Source organism: Anomaloglossus baeobatrachus, chromosome 3, assembly GCF_048569485.1.
Source record: "Anomaloglossus baeobatrachus isolate aAnoBae1 chromosome 3, aAnoBae1.hap1, whole genome shotgun sequence".
Classification (NCBI taxonomy): domain Eukaryota; kingdom Metazoa; phylum Chordata; class Amphibia; order Anura; family Aromobatidae; genus Anomaloglossus; species Anomaloglossus baeobatrachus.
In genome coordinates, this window is record NC_134355.1 from 662483499 (window position 1) to 662504726 (window position 21228).

General features: G+C 43.7%; 2 protein-coding genes across 4 annotated transcripts in view; one reads left to right on the plus strand and one right to left on the minus strand.

The window, feature by feature from the left end:
* LOC142297006 (cytochrome P450 2K4-like) overlaps positions 1-21228 on the plus strand; it is a 272736-nt gene that overhangs the window by 25528 nt on the left and 225980 nt on the right. Inside the window, exon 2 of one of the 2 annotated variants that reach the window (XM_075341212.1) lies at positions 12812-12909. In XM_075341212.1, coding sequence (XP_075197327.1) covers positions 12812-12909 — 98 coding nt within the window. Of the gene's footprint in view, positions 1-12811; positions 12910-21228 lie in introns of those variants that run through there. The other variant, XM_075341214.1, reaches the window with a different exon arrangement.
* Positions 4305-21228, minus strand: part of LOC142297010 (cytochrome P450 2K1-like) — a 46645-nt gene continuing 29721 nt past the window's right edge. Inside the window, exons 5-9 of one of the 2 annotated variants that reach the window (XM_075341218.1) lie at positions 16946-17122; positions 15424-15565; positions 10643-10827; positions 8616-8757; positions 4305-4645 (exon numbers count right to left, since the gene is read on the minus strand). In XM_075341218.1, coding sequence (XP_075197333.1) covers positions 4467-4645; positions 8616-8757; positions 10643-10827; positions 15424-15565; positions 16946-17122 — 825 coding nt within the window. In that variant the 3' untranslated portion in view covers positions 4305-4466. The remainder of the gene's footprint in view (positions 4646-8615; positions 8758-10642; positions 10828-15423; positions 15566-16945; positions 17123-21228) is intronic. The other variant, XM_075341219.1, reaches the window with a different exon arrangement.

The window sequence follows — 21228 nt, forward strand, 5'->3', positions numbered from 1 at the left end:
TCTACCACCGGGCCCCGGGACCACCAAACCCCCCTACCCATGGAGGGGAGAAAACATCTCAGCTGCTCCCTGTCATCGCTCCCGGGATCCCCGTACAGAGCAGCAGTGGTGTCCCAACCTCACCACAAACCGTGGGTGGCGTCACGGACAATATCCCCAAACCAAACCACCCCCTTTCACTCACGGGCGAAGAGCGCCGCTCGAGTCCCCGGGATCCGGCCCACCGCTCGAGCCACCGAGCGAGCAGCAGCAGCAGCCGGACCCGAGCCACAAGCGCGGTCGAGCAGCGCACCCCCCGCCCGCGACATATTTACAGGGGATGATGTGGAAAGTTCGTGACGCCACCCGTGGTGCGTGGTAAGATGGAGTACCACCGCTGAGATTGGGAGTACCCGTGGCGATGGTGTGGGCAGCCAGGTGTTTAACCCCTCCACGAGTAGGGGGAATGCTCCGGGACTCGGTGATGGTGTCGGCAAGGTGCCGTTGGGACGGTCAGGGACCACTTTAGTACTCACTCAGTCAAATAACGCTGACACCGACAACTGTGGTAAACCAAAGTTCTTGATATTGCTGCAGCAGGGAGGGGGCACGCCTGGATCCCGTGCCCGTTGGTGTTGCTTGTTAGCCTGGGTCTTTTCTGCGGCACATTGCTACTAATTGGTCCTTTTAGCATAGAACTAATCGGGTCCCGCTCACCAGTGTGGCTAACTGGGTGAGCTTGCTCTCAGGGTTCACGCTTGGGATTTTCTGGACTATGTAGTGGGAAAGTCCTATCCCCGTCGTTGCGCTAGTACCCCAATTTTGGAGCGGGTGGAGAATGGATCTTGAAGGTTCCGTCCTCGTCGGGTAAATTACCAGGACGCCTGAAGCTACTTCCTAGCCCAGGGTCCACATACCCCGTCGTGCCCTGGCCCCTGTCTGGTGAAGGCACAAGGCCGCCCGCTGTCCTACTCGACAGTCCGTGCCCCTTGTCACGATCCCCTGCGACCGGGGTCCAGCTCCTACCAGGCCAAGACCAACGTCTGCCACCTAGTAGTGACAAGGAGCCCAGCTCCTGACCTCTCCTCTGGAGAGTCACTTCACGACTGACTGTCTCCTAAAACTTCTGACCTCCCCTTAACCAACCCCCAAAGTGGGCAACCCTATTCCCTTCAGGCTAGCCACTGGTGTGTCTGGTGGGTGTGGTGCAGAGTGTTTCTAGGATTTTGATTAGCTTGTTCTTGGCAACACCAATGGTCAGGGACCTGTAACCAAGGAGGAGGTGGATACTGTGCAGAAGGGCAGGTTGCACAATACCCTGCGACGACCTGATAACGCCAGGGCGTCACACATATATGCACTGATTCCGGTGATATGTTATTGAAGACAACATCATATTAGCAATGCTCATGTGGTGATGGCGGCTGAAGACAAGGAGGCAAGGAAGAAAGAGCAATTATTACAGAGGACCCAACCCCCAAAATCATTCCCTGAAGCTAAGCCATTACACCAATTACATAATTTCTGAAGGATTGAACAAAGATTTTCTTGCAATTAAACCTCGGATTACATTTTGTTTTAGTAATCATCCTAGCGCCATTATGGCACTTTCTCTAGTTTATAGGGCAAAAACCTCATGGTTTGTTCCCTTTATCTTAAAAAAAATGAGAAAACAAGCAAACAATTGAAAGAGGTCTTTTATTTAGATAATCCCAATTTGCTAGGAGACACCATTGACATTTAGCTGATTGGAAACTGTCCACCTTCAGAGACTCCGAACAATTAGCTGTGATCTGGGTTACCATATCTGTACAGGGATTTTCTATTAGTGTCGGGTTTTGTAGAACAGAGTAGGATTTGGCAGTTATTTCTTGTCTTGGGCGTCTATACTTTTGAGTCTAATCTGAAGCTCTGAAAAGCTTCTCCTTTTATGGATAAGGTGTGATCCCCCCAATAAGTTACAAGGAGACCTTTCTAAGCCCTCCATAAATTTTAAATAGGTGTGAACTCTATTTTTCCCGATACTCCCATACAGAGGAGTGGTCAGCTGGCCAAGTGCTTCTGTGTTCTCTATGAGAGCCCCTCCAGAGAGCCATTGAGAAACCTCCATTTGCCTGGAAAAGGACTGCTGTAGGATTGTGACTGATACCCAGGACATTTAGACCATTACTGGACTATTTTACCCTCTGTGTGGTGGATTATTTGATGGACATTCTGGATTGCATGGAATAAATATGCTTTGGATTGTTCATCCATCTCTCGCTCTGTTGATTGTGTGATATGGAAGAAGGACCCCGTGACATCCTTCTTCCCCCAATTTAATCTACTGAGAAAGATTCAGAAGTCCCCAATACACATGAAGTTCATGACGTTTTCAGCAAAACCTGTCCATTTTGGCAGCTTCACTCACCATTAGTTTGGAGGGAATGGAAGCCTTTGTATGAGATGAGTTCTACAATGAGATATTTGTAGAAAGATCAGTCAACAACTAACATGGTATTTATTCCATCTATCACAAGGGTTGCCATAGCTTCTTCAGGATATCGAAGTCTAAGGCGGGCTTTGCACACTACGACATCGCAGGCCGATGCTGCGATGCCGAGTGCGATAGTCCCCGCCCCCGTCGCAGCAGCGATATGTGGTGATAGCTGGCGTAGCGAACATTATCGCTACGCCAGCTTCACACACACACTCACCTGCCGTGCGACGTCCCTGTGGCCGGCGACCCGCCTCCTTGTTAAGGGGGCGGGTCGTGCGGCGTCACTGTGACGTCACACGGCAGGCGGCCAATCGGAGCGGAGGGGCGGAGATGAGCAGGATGTAAACATCCTGCCCACCTCCTTCCTTCCGCATAACCTACGGAAGCCGCAGTGACGCCGGTAGGAGATGTTCCTCGCTCCTGCGGCTTCACACACAGCGATGTGTGCTGCCGCAGGAGCGAGGAACAACATCGGACCGTCGCGTCAGCGTAATTATGAATTACGCCGACGCTGCACCGATGATACGATTACGACGCTTTTGCGCTCGTTAATCGTATCATCTAGGATTTACACACTGCGATGTCGCATGCGATGCCGGAAGTGCGTCATTTTCAATTTGACCCCACCGACATCGCACCTGCGATGTCGCAGTGTGCAAAGCCCGCCTAAGTGTCAATAGTCATCTATACTTTAGCTTTGGACCCAAATGCAAAATCTTTAACATGGCCACCACCTACAACGTGCCATTGAAAATATGTGTGTCTTTTTAATTAGCAAAAGAGTCATTGGCAGAGGTGAGCGGACTCGTGGAACTTCAGGTTCTGCAGGCTCAGCCGGAGTTTCATGAAAGTTCAGTTCTGGACCTGGACTTGACCCAAACCTCATTGGCAGGCATTATTTGGGCAGTTTGAGTCTCCCCCCACATGCAACCAGCCATAAAAAGAGCACTTTCGGAGGAGGCAGGGCATATTTTTTTCTTTTTTTTGTTCACATTAAATTCAATAATGCTGATTTTACCCCCATTGTAAAGGCCCCGTTACACGCAAGGACGTATCTAACGATATTTTGCCGGGGTCACGGATTCCGTGACGCACATCCGGCATCGTTAGCAACTTCGTTGCGTGTGACACCAACAAGCGGCCGTTAACGATGGAAAATACTCACACAATCGTTCATTTTCAAATAATCGTTGGTTGTTGAGAACGCAGGTTGTTCGTCGTTCCCGAGGCTTCACACATTGCTACGTGTGACACCTCGGGAACGACAAATTACAGCGTATCTGTGTCCTCAACGAGCACCGAGGTGGGAGTAACGGAGATGCGGCTGCTGTTCGCCCCTCCCCTTCTATTGGCGGCCTGCTCTGTGACGTCGCTGTGACGCCGAATGAACCTCCCCTTTCAGGGGAGGTTGTTCACCGGCCACAGCGACGTTGTTAGGGAGCGCTGTACGTGTGACACTGATAAGCGAGATTGTGCGCCACGGGCAGCGATTTGCCTGTGACGCACAAATGACGGGGCGGGTGCCATCGCTAGCTATATCGCTAGTGATGTCACTCCGTGAAAAGCCCCCTTAAGCCATTTAAAGACGCAAGGCAAGTGGCTTACACTGGGCCGAGCACCCGAGCACGGTGATGTTCACTTGAGTGGTCAGCATACGTAAAGCACCCCAACTCTGAACTCGAAATTTGTTTTTTTTTTTGTAAAGACTGTGGTTTCGTATAATCACCGATCTTTACAATATTAAATATCTGTTTCATTCCGCTACAACTAAAGCCTTGGATGTAAGTCAACGCCAACACCGTACAGTCCATGAGCATATACAACTCAGGTGACCATTACAGGGCTACTACCATTTTTATTACAAAAGACACAAGTAGAACACTCATTCATGAGTGGGCGGAGCCTGGCGCAAAAATAAAAAAAAAACAGAGATTCCCTGTGTCATGCTCTGCCCCTCAGACTCTTCAACATGACACAATGTATCTATTCCTTCATCCAAAAGTCCGTTTTATCTGCGAAGTAAAGCACAGATTTCATATGGTTTGGGGGCATTTGTTGACCCCACCCCAGGAATAAGGTCCAGTTTAGCCCCGGGTGGGGCCTGAAATGTGAAATTTTGCAACAATGTTGTGAAGAATATAAACAGCTCCATTTTGGCCAAGGTCTCACCAGCGCAACTTCTCTTACCTAAAAGTAAAACAGAAAAATATTTGAAAAAGGGAAAAAAATATATAAATAGTCAAAAGTGAAATACATTTTCAATATATTTTCCTTATGCGTTCTTCGTCTTTCACTGTGTAAGTGGGGCGGTGCACGATTATCAACCCATATTTCCCAGACAGGAGTTTTAATATACCAAAGCTAGATCCTATCTATTCCCCAGTTTTAATACCTGGTTGGACACAGAAAGGTACGAGTCATTAGATTTGTCATCCATCCATTTTAGGTCACCTTGTCATTGGTGGAAGGCACCTCACTTTTTTTTTATTACATGAATAGCAATAGAAGAATTCATGTATTTGCTAATTGCAAAGCGCTCACACATAATAATGTATGTGAATTAAAGAGGTTGTCCATTATTGACACAGCATTTTTGTAAAATTCTTCCTTGAAAAATAAAAACAGCAAATACTCCCTTTCTGTACTGGCATTGTTCCAGCAATGTTGCCACCAGGTCTCCCGAGGCTCCAGTGACATTGTTATGCCGTGTGAGCCCACTATCCAATAAGCAGCCACTACTGAGCTGCAGGTAGTGGAAATCCAGGAAAGGTGTGAACAATACAGCCCATTGGAGCCGCTGAATGGATGTAGGTCTCACCTGACATAATGTCACTAGAGCCTCGGAAAACTCGAGGCCGACATTGTTGAAATGGCGCCACTACGAGAATTGGGTAGATTGGAAAATTGGTAAAGAAATTGTAAGAATCCTTTAAATAGCAATAAGTTAATGAGATGTCTTCAAATTCATTTAAATGCCATAATTTATTGTCCTTATCTAAACTGTACCCCAAGATATGTGTGACCCAAATAATCAGTTATATATTGAATGGAAGCTTGTTTCAGCAGAAGTGATGAGCGATCTGTCCGGTGCTCAGTACACCTAACTAGCTTGAGTTCCCATAAACTTCCATTTTACTCGGTAAACAAGTATCGAGCATCCAAGCAACAAAATGCTCGTTAGGCATACTGAGCCACCAATCACCGGACAGTTCACTCATCACTATTCTGAAGTTCACCTCGAGGTTGATTTTTATTGAAACATTGATGTGATCATTTTGCAGTGGGTGCAACTCCCACTGGAAAACTATCACGTCCAGAGCAAGTCCAGAGAAAAGAAATCAAGATGGTAGAAGGTCTGCAAACCATGTCATATGAAGACCGGCTACAAGAACTAAGAATGCTTAGTTTGCAAAAAAGAAGTCTGAGAGGAGACTTAATAACGGTCTACAAATATCTGAAAGGTAGTCACCGTGCAGAAGGAACCACCACATTCTCATTAGCACAAGGAAGTACAAAAAGCAATGGGATGAAACTAAAAGGAAGGAGATTCAGATTAGAGATTAGGAAAAACTTTCTGACAGTGAGGGCAGTCAGAGAGTGGAATAGGCTACCACAGGAGGCAGTGAGGGCAGTCAGAGAATGGAACAGGCAACCACAGGAGGTGGTCAGCTCTCCATCAATGGAAATCTTCAAGTGTAAGCTGGATAAACATATAGCTGGGATGATTTAAGAAAACCTGCACTCGCAGGGGGTTGGACCAGATGACCCTTGAGGTCCCACCAACTCTTCCAATCTATGATTCTTAACTCCATCTGGGTTTGAGTAAGAGTACTTAAAAAGGTAAGACCCAACCCTAACAAGTGTAGGATTTTTTCAATTGGTTAATGTTTTTTAGATTATTCCAATTTATAATGGTCATAGAGACTTATATTCTTTGCTCCTATGGCATGATGATGAAATGTGCAATTTAACAAACAACGTCTTGATGCTATCGACTTTAGGTACCAATTGTTCTCTGTCATCTAGAGCTGAAGAGGAGCACGAGAGAGAGAGGGGCCATGTTACGTATGTGGGTTTTCTCTGGGGTCAGAACAATTTATTTTATTGGGTCTGAGGTATAAATTTAGGGGGCTGGTCTGAGGTCTGAATTCATTTAGTGGTTTTGGCTTATGCAGTGTTCCCCAACATCTGTCCTCAAGAGCCACCAACAGACCATGTTTTCTATACTTCCTTAGTATTACCAAATTATGGAATTATTACATGAGCAATACTAAGGAAATTGTGAAAACATGATCTGTTGGTGGCTCTTGATGACTGGAGTTGAGAAACACTGGTCTAGTGTTGGATTTTACTTCCAGGTTTCATCTAGAGTCTGTATTTATTTTTGATAAGAGTCTGGGGTCTGAATATTTTGGGAGTTTGGGGTCTGAATTAATTTTGGGATACGGTCTGAGGCTGAAGGCACCACTCCAGTGTTTTTTGCTTTTTTCAGCACTAGAGTAGTGCTTTAAATCTATGCCCCCTCAACCTAGCATTATACTTACTCTAAAACGGGCTTTACACACAGCGACATCGCTAACGATGTCGCTGGTGAAATCACCCGCCCCCATCGGTGGCGCATCACGGGGAAATCGCTGTCCGTGGCGCACAACATCGCTTACACCCGTCACACGTACTTACCTGCTTAGCGACGACACTGTGGCCGGCAAACCGCCTCCTTTCTAAGGAAGCGGTTCGTTCGGCGTCACTGCGGCGTCACTAAGCAGTCGCCCAATAGAAGCGGAGGGGCGGAGATAAGCGCGTCGAACATCCTTCCTCATTGCGGGCGGCTGCAGGTACGGTGATGTTCCTCGTTCCTGCGGTGTCACACATAGCGTTGTGTGCTGCGGCAGGAACGACGAACAACATCGTACATGCAACAGCAACGGTAATCGGGATTACAATGACTGGACAATGATCAACGATAAGGTGAGTATCTTTGATCGTTAGCGGGTCGCTTGTGTCAAACGCAACAATGTCGCTAACGAGGCCGGATGTGCGTCACGAATCCGTGACCCCAACAACATCATGTTAGCGATGTCGTTGTGTGTAAAGCCCGCTTTAGGCGTTTTCATCCTTTTTCACTGTCACTCCGGTCCCGCAGCGCCACCTTGTGGCCGTAACGTCTGACTGGCTGGAAATCAGTAGTTCCCTCACACATTGTCAATACAAATCTACTAGAGCAAGATTGAGGTCAGAATGAGGCTTTCATAGACTTGTATTGAGTTGTGACCTCTTGTATGCTCCATGAAGCAGCTGAGCTCCCAGCAGGTCACAAATCACAGGACAATGACTGGAAAAATATGAAGACCCCAAAGGGGGAGAATAAGACATGGCAGGGGACTTACATTTAAACACCCCTCCAGAGGGGTATTTTTTATTTTGTTTTAAATGTTGGAGTGGTGATTTAAAGGGGTGTAAGAGAGCTGCTGGTCATATAGTCGATGGGAGGTATGTATCGCAGAGGTGGTTATACTCTGTAATGTAAGCCTGAGAGTAAGCTCCAGTACATGTAGTACCGGCAGAATATTACAGCATAATAGGGCCAGGTTTTATGAGCAGGCGGAGAGACGGGCGGGTCTGACTGCTCACATACCTCCACCTCTGGGTGTGGTTCTGGATATTAAAGGAGACCAGTAGTCTCATAGTCTGTCTGTGTGTGAAGATTGCAAGACCTTTAGAGGGAGAATCGCTGTTTGTCAAAAAGAACTGTTTATTCTGAGTGGGCGAGCCCGCAGTGACAAGGACTTATTGTTTTTTTTCTTTTGTTTTGTACTTTTGTTGACGAAAAGGCTTAACTTTATGTTTCCTCTGGAGCGGTTTATGGGACTTTTAAATAAACCAGCCGGACTATTCAATTGAAACCGTGCAGGTTATTGCCTCAACCTGCAGCAAAGTGAGTCGCCTTGTTACAGGGTTATAAAAACATATTGATGAAATGTTCTATATCTGCATAGATTACAGATTCTGACTGTATAAAAATTAATGAAAAATACCATATAAATCTACAATATGTGTAAATTTAGCCTAAAAAACTCTATTTTGTTTCAAATTCTAAATGGTAGACGGAGGTCTTTGGTATAGATATTTCTTCTGCTGACGTCTGGCCCAGTATTACCTATTGAGAATGGTATGAAGGCTTCACTTTTCTTAAAATTTCCATCCGAGTCAAGAAAGTGTTCAGGATAAAACTCTTCAGGCTTCTCGAAGTAAGCTTTACCTTTCAGTACAGAGTGCAGCAATGGCATAACAATAGTGCCCTGGGAAACAAAGAGTTAAAGTTGTGAGAATACAAAATAACAAAACTTTTTTTATATGCCTTTCTACTGTGAGAGTACACATCTCTAGAACAACTGTTAAGAGGAGACTTTGTGCAGCAGGCCTTCATGGTAAAATAGCTGCTAGGAAACCACTGCTAAGGACAGGCAACAAACAGAAGAGACTTGTTTGGGCTAAAGAACACAAGGAATTGACATTAGACCAGTGGAAATCTGTGCTTTGGTCTGATGAGTCCAAATTTGAGATCTTTGGATCCAATCACCGTGTCTTTGTAGAAAAGGTGAACGGATGGACTCTACATGCTTGGTTCACACCGTGAAGCATGGAGGAGGAGGTGTGATGGTGTGGGGGTGCTTTGCTGCTGACACTGTGGGGGATTTGTTCAAAATTGAAGGCATACAGAACCAGCATGACTACCACAGCATTTTGCAGCGGCATGCTATTCCATCCGGTTTGTGTTTAGTTAGACCATAATTTATTTTTCAACAGGACAATGACCCCAAACACACCTCCAGGCTATGTAAGGGCTATTTGACTAAGAAGGAGAGTGATGGGGTGCTACACCAGATGACCTGGCCTCCACAGTCACCAGACCTGAACCCAATCGAGATGGTTTGGGATGAGCTGGACCGCAGAGTGAAGGCAGAAGGGCCAACAAGTGCTAAGCATCTCTGGGAACTCCTTCAAGACTGTTGGAAAAACATTTCCGGTGACTACCTCTTGAAGCTCATCAAAAGAATGCCAAGAGTGTGCAAAGTAGTAATGAAGGCAAAAGGTGGCTACTTTGAAGAACCTAGAATATAAGACATATTCTCAGTTGTTTCACACTTTTTTAAGTATTTAATTCCACATGTGTTAATCCATAGTTTTGATGCCTTCAATGTGAATCTACAATTTTTAGAGTCATGAAAATAAAGAAAACTCTTTGAATGAGAAGGTGTGTCCAAACTTTTGGTCTGTACTGTATATATATATATATATATATATATATATATATATATATATATGTTTCTCTATATGCTTTTATATAACCACTATTTACCTTTCTATAACCAAGTTTTCTTTTGTATATGAGGAGCAAGATGGAGTTTTAAAGCCTGCAGCTGATGTCGGACATATATTTTAGCCTGTTTTCTGATTACTGCAGCATATAAGGAAAAGTATGTGTACGTCAAGGTCACCAGCTAGACTGATACAGAGCAACGGATTGCAGATCTGATAAGAAAGACTGGCTATCTGGCGCAAGTCCAAATTTATGGCCTGTGTGAGCTACTTTAAATGGCGCCATGACCAATGGAAGGGACGTAGAGAGGAAGTTTGAAAATAAATGTCACAGACTATTTGCATATGCTTTTAATATAGCCAATGGCATACATATGAATTTTACTAAGAGATTAACCCCTCTATAAAAGGCTTGTAAAAATAAAAGCATGTCACTCTTGTACATCTCTTCTCACTGAGTAGGGTTTATACCAGATATTTGTGTGGTCTAAATTCCTTTGCCGGTACTCAGTGACTATTAATTAGAGATTTCAGCAGACATTCACTGTTAAGAAGGTGATTTCCAAAACTATGGAATTTCACCTTGACAAAGTCTACATATTTACACCTATTTCTTCCCTCTGAGATATATAAATTGTGTTTATCTATCTATTTTATAGACACTGCACACTGTTAGGCATTGATGAACATTAATGGAGAAGTCTTGGAATGTCTTAAAATAGAATATTGATGTACTTGCAATTCCATGTCTGACCACTTGGTGTGCTGTTAAGCAGAACTATTACATATAAGCCATGGAGACTGCACATATATCCATGTCATTATTGTATCTAGTATTTAGCACATAAGAAACACTTTTTTTACCTTTGGTAGAAAGTATCCCCTGAATGTGACATCATGAGATGCCACATGCGAAACACTAGACGGGGCAATATCACCAAACCTCTGAACTTCATGTATGACGGCGTTTGTATACGGCATTTTTGTTCTATGTTCTATTTGAGGTTGAGCCGATCCAATAACGGCTTCAATTTCGTTATGGACTTTTTCTGTCGGAGAAAAGATATTTATCTGTTTTTATTGATCACGAAGGAACAGAAATTAATATGGGAAAATTCGTAAAAGGAAGCAAAATGGTAGATTTTATATTAATTTTATGAAGTGGACATTACTGAGCATTTTATGAGAATAACTCCACAGATCACAGAAAGTAAAAGTACTGTCAATAGAAAAAGGGCAGTTGTGCAGCAAAGACCTGAGGTAGCACCGGTGTTGTTTTTGATTAACCTACATCTGATTTTGGACCCATTTTACCAGACATGAAGTAAAGAAAGTTTTTTTACCCGGTGAGTGCCACATCATATTAGTTTCCTGAGCTGCCCAAGAAATCTGGAATAAAAGGCGGATTATTTAAAGGGGTAGAATCCACATAAGAACAGTTGCTGGAGAGATACCCTCAGTCCTAAGGTGCCTTTTTCATAAACTCTCCAAAGTACATGAGGAGGAGTAAGAAGAAATCTAGAACAATGTGGGCTCTAACATTCACAGGTGCAGAATAGAACCCCCTGTCCCGACGCATGTTTCACTTGGAAACTCCGCTTCCACTCCCCTCCAATAAAAAGTAGGGTCTCCCCACAAAACATCTGTTGGGACAGGGGGCTCTATTCTGCACCTGTGACTGTTAGAGCCCACATTGTTCTTTATTTCTACTTCCTTCTCCTCATGTACTGAGGAGGGTTTATGAACAAGGCACCTTAGGACTGCGTTGGGGCAGAGGGTTCTATTCTGGACCTGTGACTGTTAGATTATTTGGTAAGCATTACTGGCCAATTTAATTTTATACTTGAATTTTCTTGGTCCTTTATTCAGAGCCTTTAGTGATGGTTTCCACTTACTGGGGTAGTACTGGAATATTCAATATGTAATTTGTGATTCGTCCTAGCTTCTTGGGGTAGAGCATTCCAAAGGATTGGTGCAACTCGGGAGAAGTCTTGGATCCGGGAGTGGGAGGTTTGGATCAGTGTGGATGTTAGTCAAAGGTGATTTGTGCAGCGTGGAGAACGGGTTGGGTGATAGACAGAGATGAAAGTGGAGATGTAGGGGGTGCCGAACTGTGAAGAGCTTTGTGGGTGAGAACAAGCAATTTGAATTGGATCCTGTGATACAGGGCCGGCTCCAGGTTTTTGTGGGCCCTGGGCGGAAGAGTCCCGGTGGGCCCCATCCACACGCAGACACACACATACGTACACATACATATACATATTTAAAGACAAACTCACAAAAATACGTATAGAACTGACATATCTATACAGTCATATACACTGACATACATAGATACACATCATACATGCATACAGACACACACAACACAACTCTGCTAGATACATACATACAGACACACACAGCATTGCTGGATACATACACACATAGCTCTGCTACATACACGCATAGCTCTGCTACATACATACACAGCTCTGCTGCATACATACACACATAGCTCTGCTGCATACATACACACATAGCTCTGCTACATACATACACAGCTCTGCTGCATACATACACACATAGCTCTGCTGCATACATACACACATAGCTCTGCTACATACACACATAGCTCTGCTACATACATACACAGCTCTGCTGCATACATACACACATAGCTCTGCTGCATTCATACACACATAGCTCTGCTACATACACGCATAGCTCTGCTACATACATACACAGCTCTGCTGCATACATACACACATAGCTCTGCTGCATACATACACACAGAGCTATGCTGCATACATACACACATAGCTCTGCTACATACATACACACATAGCTATGCTGCATACATACACACATAGCTCTGCTACATACATACACAGCTCTGCTGCATACATACACACATAGCTCTGCTACATACAGACACACATAGCTCTGCTGCATACATACAGATATATAAATATAGAAAAGGGAAAACGGGTTTTAGCCGCGCTAAAAAACCACTGGTGCAGGATTAATGAAGAAGTTTCTTTTTTATTTCAGCATTTCCAACGCGTTTCAGAGACAAGGACCGTCTCCTTCCTCAGCGAAAAAAGAAAAAAAGGCTACAGTAGTCAAGGCGAGAGTGGATCAGGGCCACGGTGAGGGTTTTTGTAGTACCAGTGATACTTTTTATTCATTGTGATATCACCGGATTATCTATAATATTTTAATTTCTCTGTCACAGGTGCGGTTTCACTTTATATCCTTTGGCGAATATATTCATTATGATATTTAATTATTTACTAACAAAATAATTTAATTTCACAATGTTATTCTCTATTTCTCCTTTTAAGGACTTAAGGCCTCTTTACACGCTACACACGGAATTTGTGACGCACACCGGCCGCGTTAGTGATGTCGTTGCGTGTGACACCTATTAGCGATTTTGAATCGTTGCAAAAACGTTCAAAATCACTAATCTGTGACATCCCCCCTAATCTCAATTATCATTGCTGCTGCAGTACCAAAGTTGTTCCTCGTTCCTGAGGCAGCAGACATCGCTATGTGTGACCCCGCAGGAACGAGGAACCTCTTTTTACCTGCGTCCCACCCACAATGAGGAAGGAAGGAGGTGGGCGGGAAATTCGTCCCGCTCATCTCCGCCCCTCCGCTTCTATTGGGCGGCCACTTAGTGACGTCGCTGTGACGCCGCACGGACCGCCCCCTTAGAAAGGAGGTGACTCGCCCACCCCAGGTCTATGGGACACCCGGTGCCGGGCACAACTAGTCCGGGGGTCGTCAGTGGTGGCGGGGCCCGACTCCGTGACCCTGGTGGGGTCAATTAATATGGCTGGTGACTTGGGGGTGATTAAAGTTTATAGTTTTTATGACGCCACCTGTGGTTTGCGGCTATTAAGTCGCCGCTGCTGTATGAGGCCTCCGGGGTGATGGAATGGCAGCAATGGTGTTACTGCTCCCCACAGGTGGAGCAGTGCCCCGGGGACACTGTTGGTGCTTGTAAGTGTCGATGTAGTGATTTAAGTCTATGCAGATGAAATAACGGAGGCAACACCAAGGGTGCAGTTTCAAGTTGTTTACTCACAGTTCCTGGTAGGTGCACACTGGTGCCTCTGGACTGCTGAGACCCACTGTCAGGGACCTCCGCCGATCCTGAGTAGATCTGGGGGTAATAGCCGGTACACCCCTTTATTGTGTCTCTTTCTTCAGCTGTCTCCTTAAGCCTAGCCCTTGTTGGCTGAACCTGGCTCGGCCTCCACTACAGCCTCCAGGCCAGGGGCTTGCCTGTCGGTAATTTACCCCCTTTCTAGAGGTTCTGCTGTGGGCTGTGGCCCGGGGAGCTTGCAGCTTTCCCTGGGCCTCGGTTTTTAACCTTTGGAGTTGACTTCTCCTCCTCCAGTGACTAGGGACCGTCCCCTGTGTGCAGCTTGATCCCTCCACCGAACCTTCTTATTGTGGAACGGGCCACAAGCCTGAAAGCTATCTGTGGCCCTGGAATCCCTTCTTTTCTCTACTTTGTGTCACCTGGACCCTCTGAGTCCCAGGGTCTTCACCAGGAAGCGTCACTTTCTTCTCTTGTTCCTGACTGACTAGAGCGCTACTCTTCTCTCTCTTCTGCCTCCTGCAGATTGTCTGTCTCCTCTGCCTCCCGCAGACTTCTTCTAACTCACTACTCATGACCTTCCTTGTCTCTCTACCCTCGGCTGGCTCCTCCCACCTCCCCAGTTGCTAAGCTACCACCCTATGGGAGCAGGGATGGGTCTTACGGCCCTCCCAGCATGCAGCATGGGAGGGTTGCTGCCACTGTCCCTGGTCCCTATGTGTACCTAACAATGGGTGTAGTGTGAATTTGCCTGCGGACCGGCGTTCACTCCTTTCCTTACCCAGGATGGGACATCACACCTCTGGCTGGGGTGCAATGTCTCTGTGGCGACGGAAGCCTCAGGGGCGCCACAGAGGCAGTTCGCCGGTCACAGCGACGTCTCTAGGCAGGTAAGTAGTGTAACGGTTCTGTGCGATGTTGTGTGCCACGGGCAGCGTTTTGCCCGTGTCGCACAACCGATGGGGGGGGGTACGCACGCTAGCGATCTCGGTAACGATATCAAAGCGTGTAAAGCGGCCTTAAGACTTGAATAGGTGATTTGGACTATTACATGTATTACAACCTGACGGGTCTCTGTGTCTTATCTTTTTGGACACAGAATCCAATAAAAGATAACAATATGTGACATCCCACATAGACCATAATGGGTACACGTTCTAACCCTAATACTCCCTAATGGAACATATAAGTGAAAAACAGAAGACTGAATGAGGCCATGAACTCTGTGATATTTCAATCGGTCACTGTTTTTTTCAAAGGCTGAATGTAATTTACTAGAGCCTCAGATTGGTGATGATGATGATGATGATGATGATGATGATGATGATGATGAACAGACCAGGGGACTAGCCATAAAGGCCGAGTACTCAATACAATACCTGCTGAGCTCCTGCACAATACAAAAGGACCCAAGCACAAGAAACTGTGCCGACCGGTGTCCAGTGTATGTATGTCTTTCCATATTGATATAATACCAGACCGGTGAGCAAAGGTGCAGCGACACTCTAAGAGAAATATTTAAGCAATAATAAATTATAATAAAAAGTACCACCTTGAATTTCTGGATATTTCATCATGAGCAGAAGACCCCATCTCAGGGTGGTGGATGTGGTCTCCATTCCAGCAACAAACAAATTATCCACCAATGCAATCAGATTCTCATCATGGAAATACTCAGTGGACTCCGGTGTTCCCTTTATAATAGGAAAGTATTAATATTAAATCCATCCTCCTTCTTATAAATTCAGAAATGTTTTATTCTGAGCAATAAACTATGAATTCAGTTATTACAGTCATAAGGAGAATATAGTTACTATAATACTGCCCCCTATGTACAAGAATATAACTACTATAATACTGCTCCTATGTACAAGAATATAACTACTATAATACTGCTCCTATGTACAAGAATATAACTACTATAATACTGCCCCTATGTACAAGACTATATCTACTATAATACTGCGCCTATATACAAGAATATAACTATAATACTGCTCCTATGTGCAAGAATATAACTACTATAATTCTGCTCCCTATGTACAAGAATATAACTACTATAATACTGCTCCTATGTACAAGAATATAACTACTATAATACTGCTCCCTATATACAAGAATATAACGACTACAATACTGCTCCCTATATACAAGAATATAACTACTATAATACTGCTCCCTATATACAAGAATATAACTACTATAATACTGCTCCCTATATACAAGAATATAACTACTATAATACTGCTCCTATGTACAAGAATATAACTACTATAATACTGCTCCCTATATACAAGAATATAACGACTACAATACTGCTCCCTATATACAAGAATATAACTACTATAATACTGCTCCCTATATACAAGAATATAACTACTATAATTCTGCTCCCTATGTACAAGAATATAACTACTATAATACTGCTCCTATGTACAAGAATATAACTACAATAATACTGCCCCATATGTACAAGAATATAACTACTATAATACTGCCCCCTATGTACAAGAATATAACTACTATAATACTGCCCCTATGTACAAGAATATAACTACTATAATACTGCCCCCATGTACAAGAATATAACGACTATTATACTGCCCCTATGTACAAGAATATAACTACTATAATACTGCCCCCATGTGCAAGAATATAACGACTATAATACTGCCCCTATGTACAAGAATATAACTACTATAATACTGAGCCTATGTACAAGAATATTACTAGTATAATACTGCCCCTTATGTACAAGAATATAACTACTATAATACTGCCCCTATGTACAAGAATATAACTACTATAATACTGCTCCTATGTACAAGAATATAACTACTATAATACTGCCCCCTATGTACAAGAATATAACTACTATAATACTGCCCCTATGTACAAGAATATAACTACTATAATACTGCCCCTATGTACAAGAATATAACTACTATAATACTGCCCCCTATGTACAAGAATATAACTACTATAATACTGCCCCCTATGTACAAGAATATAACTACTATAATACTGCACCATTTGAAAAATGATCTCAAAAACACCTGTGGAACTAAAAGTACCTCTTGCTGCTTGACGAGGAAGGAGTCGATCAGATTGCGTTGATCATTCACATCCAGCTCTTTCCTCTGTTTTGTGAATGTTGTTTTTAAAAAACTGTGAAACTCTCTGATGTTGGCCATAATCTTGTTGTGCGCTCCCGGCATCCAGTGTATCAGAAGGGGTATACTGTTAAAAAGCTTCAAATAAATCAGAAGTTACAAATAGATAAATTACTATTAAAAATTTTGATTAGTCAATCAGTAATAGAAATTTATTTCAAATCTGGATATAGAATAAATACTTAATAAAATGACACATGTCTTGTGCATGTCATTTAACCCCTTCACGACCGGCCGATTTTGTGCTTTCCCTTTTTTTTTCTTAGCCATTCTTCTTCTGAGAGCCATATCTTTTTTATTTTTCTGTTAATATAGCCATGTGAGGGCTTGTTGTTTGTGGAACAAGTTGTAATTTTAAATTACACTATTAGTTTTACCACATAGTATACTGTAAAAAGGCAAAAAAATTCCAAATGTGGAAAAGTTGCAAAAAAAAGTGTAATTAAACGATTATTTTTGAGATTTAATTTTCTGTGTTCACTATATGGTAAAACTGATGTGTGGCTGTGATGCCTCAGGTCGGTGCGAGTTTGTTGACACCAAACATGTATAGGTTTACTTTTATCTAAGGGGTTAAAAAAAAATCAGACATTTGTCCAAAAAAAGTGGTGCATGTTGTGCGCCCTTTTTCGCGACAAATAGCGTTCTCACTTTTTCAGAATCTGTTGGCAAGTGACAGCTTATTTTTACATCTCTAGCTGAAGTTTTTAACGGTAACATTTTTGTGCAGATGCTACATTTTGATCGCCTCTTATTGCATTTTGTGCAAAATGTTCCGCAATCAAAAAAATGTAATATTGGCATTTGGAATTTTTTGCCACTATGCCGTTTACCAATCAGATTAATTGATTTGATATTTTGATGGATCGGGCATTTCTGAACACAGTGATACCAATTGTTTGCATGTTTTTTATTTTTTTTAATCCTTTAATATTTAATAGGGTGAAAGGGTCATTTGAACTTTTAGGGTTTTTTTTTGTTTTTTCTATTTTTCTAAACTTTTTTGTTTACTTTTTTTTATTTTACCAGTCTCCCTAAGGGACTATAAGGATCAGCAGTCTGATCGCTCTTCCATATCTGCTGATCATAGCTATACAGCTGTGAACATGATATATACTCATCTCCTTTCTCACACAGCTCTCGGACGGGTGAAACAGGAAGTGAGTCATGTGAGCTACAGGAGTCATCACATGACCCTATGCTACCATGACCATGTTATTACGTCATGTGACTTCCAGTGTCGGGCGGTGAGTAAACTTTAACCGAGACTGCGATTTATAATGGCGCTGTGACATTTTGACAGCGCTATGTAAGGGGTTAACAGGTACGGGCAGATTGTGGAGCTGCTCGTGCCTGCTAGGCACACATGTCAGCTGTACAAATCAGCTGACATGTGCGCGGATCAACACTATGACCACTGGGACGTAATTTTACGCGGTGGTTAAGGAGTTAAAAAACTAAGTAAAAAAATGAAACATTATTACTCTTATTATTGCTCAGCAAGAGTATATAGTTTACTAGTGATGAGCGAGCACTAAAATGCTGTGGTGCTTGGTACTCAAGTTGAGCAAATTGGACTGCTTGGGTGCTCGACTTGAGTAACAAGTATACAGTAGCATGCAAAAGTTTGGGCACCCCTGTTCTAAATTACTGTTAATGTGAACAGTTAAGCAAGTTGAAGATGAAATGATCTCTAAAAGGCTTGAAGTTAATGATGACACATTTCCTTTCTATTTCAGGCAAAAAAAAAATATGTTTATCTTTTACATTTTTAAATAAACAAAAAAGAAAAATGGGCTGATCTTGTTTGAGGGATTTTTATCCATTATTGCTTGATGACATCTTCCAGTTTTGTGAGATTCCTGGCTCGTCTTGCATGCACTGCTCTTTTGAGGTCTTGCCACAGATTTTCAATGATGTTCAGATCAGGGGACTGTGAGGACCTGTGTAAAACCCTCAGCTTACGCCTTTTGAGGTCATCTATTGTGGATTTTGACGTGTGTTTAGGGTCATTATCCATTTGTACTAGCCATCCTCTTTTCAACCTCAGTATTTTTACAGCAACATTTCTGTAAGAGCTGCTCGTAGGATTGCTAGAGAGACAAATCAGAACCCCCACTTGACTGCAAAAGACCTTCAGTAAGATTTAGAAGACTCTGGAGTTGTGGTACATTGTTCTACTGTTCAGAGACATCTACTCATTTATGGCCTTCATGAAATAGTCATCAGATGAAAACCTCTCCTGCATCCTCAACATAACATTCAAGGTCAGAAGGCTGCAAAAAAACATCTAAACAAGCCTGATGCACTTTGGAAACAAGTGCTCTAGACCGATGGGTAAAAAATAGAACTTTTTGGCCACAATGGTCAAAGGTATGTGTGGAGAAAAAAGGTCAGAGAATTTCAGGAAAAGAATATCTCACTAACCATTAAGCATGGGGGTGGATCAATCATGCTTTGGAGTTGTGTTACAGCCAAAGGCACAGGGAACATTTCATTGATAGAGGTAAGAATGGATTCAATGACATTTCAACAAATTCTTGAGGCAAACATAACACACCTGTAAAAATAAGCTGAAATTTAAAACAGGACAGCTTCTACAAGTGGATAATGATCCTGAAAATATGTCAAAATTCACAATAGACTAACTTAAAAGACGCAAGCTGAAGGTTTTACAATGTCCATCACAGTCACCTGATCTGAACATCATTGAAAATCTGTGGCTAAACCTTGATAGAGCAGAGCATGCAAGATGAGCCAGGAATCTCACAGAACTGGAAGAAATCTCCAAGGAAGACCAGTGCATGCACGACAAGCCAGGAATCTCACAGAACTGGAAGACATCTCCATGGAAGAATGGATGAAAATCCTCAAGCAAGAATTGAAAGACTCTTGGCTGCTACAAAAAGGTTTTACAAGCTGTGATACTTTCCAAAAAGGGGGCTACTTGGTACTAACTGTGCAGAGTGCCCAAACTTTTGTGAGTCGACCAACAGGGTTTTCGATAGGGGGGTACTCTGGTGCCGGGACTACGGATACTTTACTTTTGATGGGGTTATCACAGGTGGTCGGTCCATGCTTCATGCCCTGGGTGCTCACTCTGCGGCTGTGGAATGGGGTTCAGGGATGATTTTGGGGATATATGTGACGCCACCTGTGGTGTCTGGTAAGCGGGATACACCAGCGCTGTCCGCGTCCGACCTCTGAGACGATGGTGACGGCAGCTTAAGATCTCTCAGCTCCCCACAGGTGGAGCTATTTTACCTCAGGGCGACGGGTCGCTGACCAGGAGGGAAGCGACTGAGCGGTGATGGCTGCCTTTTTCTCTGATGTCGCAGGGTCCTGTCGAACGGCGGAGAGATGACACACCGAGTCCACATCAGCTTAAACAAGTCATTTTTACTGGCATCTGGTTTGTTTTGCACAGTACACAGCAGGAACAGTTCGGTTACCAGAAGGCCAATGGTCACAAGTCTCTCTGTGAGGTAACTTTTCTATGTCTCTTTCTCGGTCCCTGCTCTGAGGGCTCTGTGACTCCCTCTTTAACCCACTCATTAGTCTAATCACTGGTTTTCCCAGGGGTCTGATGCTGCACGATTTCTTTATCTATCCCACAACAGCGTTGTGAACTCGGCTTGGGGTTAGTAGTCAGACTCTTGATGGGTACCGGGACTCCTCTAATTTAGGATCCCAGGTTAACGGTCAATGGTTTGGGGATAAACCTGACAAACCTCCTCAGTTCCGTTATACTGGTGTCGACCTGAACTCTTCAGCCGGCTCTCGCCAGACCTAAAGTGTCCCCTTTCCGTCTGGGTTACCCCTTTTCCTGTGTCTTTCTTTTCTTTTGGGGTACCCTCGCTCAGGACGTCAGGCCTTCTTTCAGTCATCAATTTACTCTTGTCTCTTCTTGTCACTCCTTACTGACTGACTGTTAACTGACTAACTGTCACTCAGTCATCCTGGCAACCACGTCGCGCCTCACGCTCAGCTAGGCTCCACCCCCCCATGGACCTACTATATAAACAGTCTCAGGAATATGAAGGTAGGGGCTGCTGAGTCAATGTTACTCAATCTAATATAAGACTCTGCATTTCCTCTCTATTTCACCTGTGACCGAAGGGCACTGCACCTTGCTGTTAAGGTGCTGTATTTCCCTGTAGTGTCTAAACACAAGGGCGCCACAT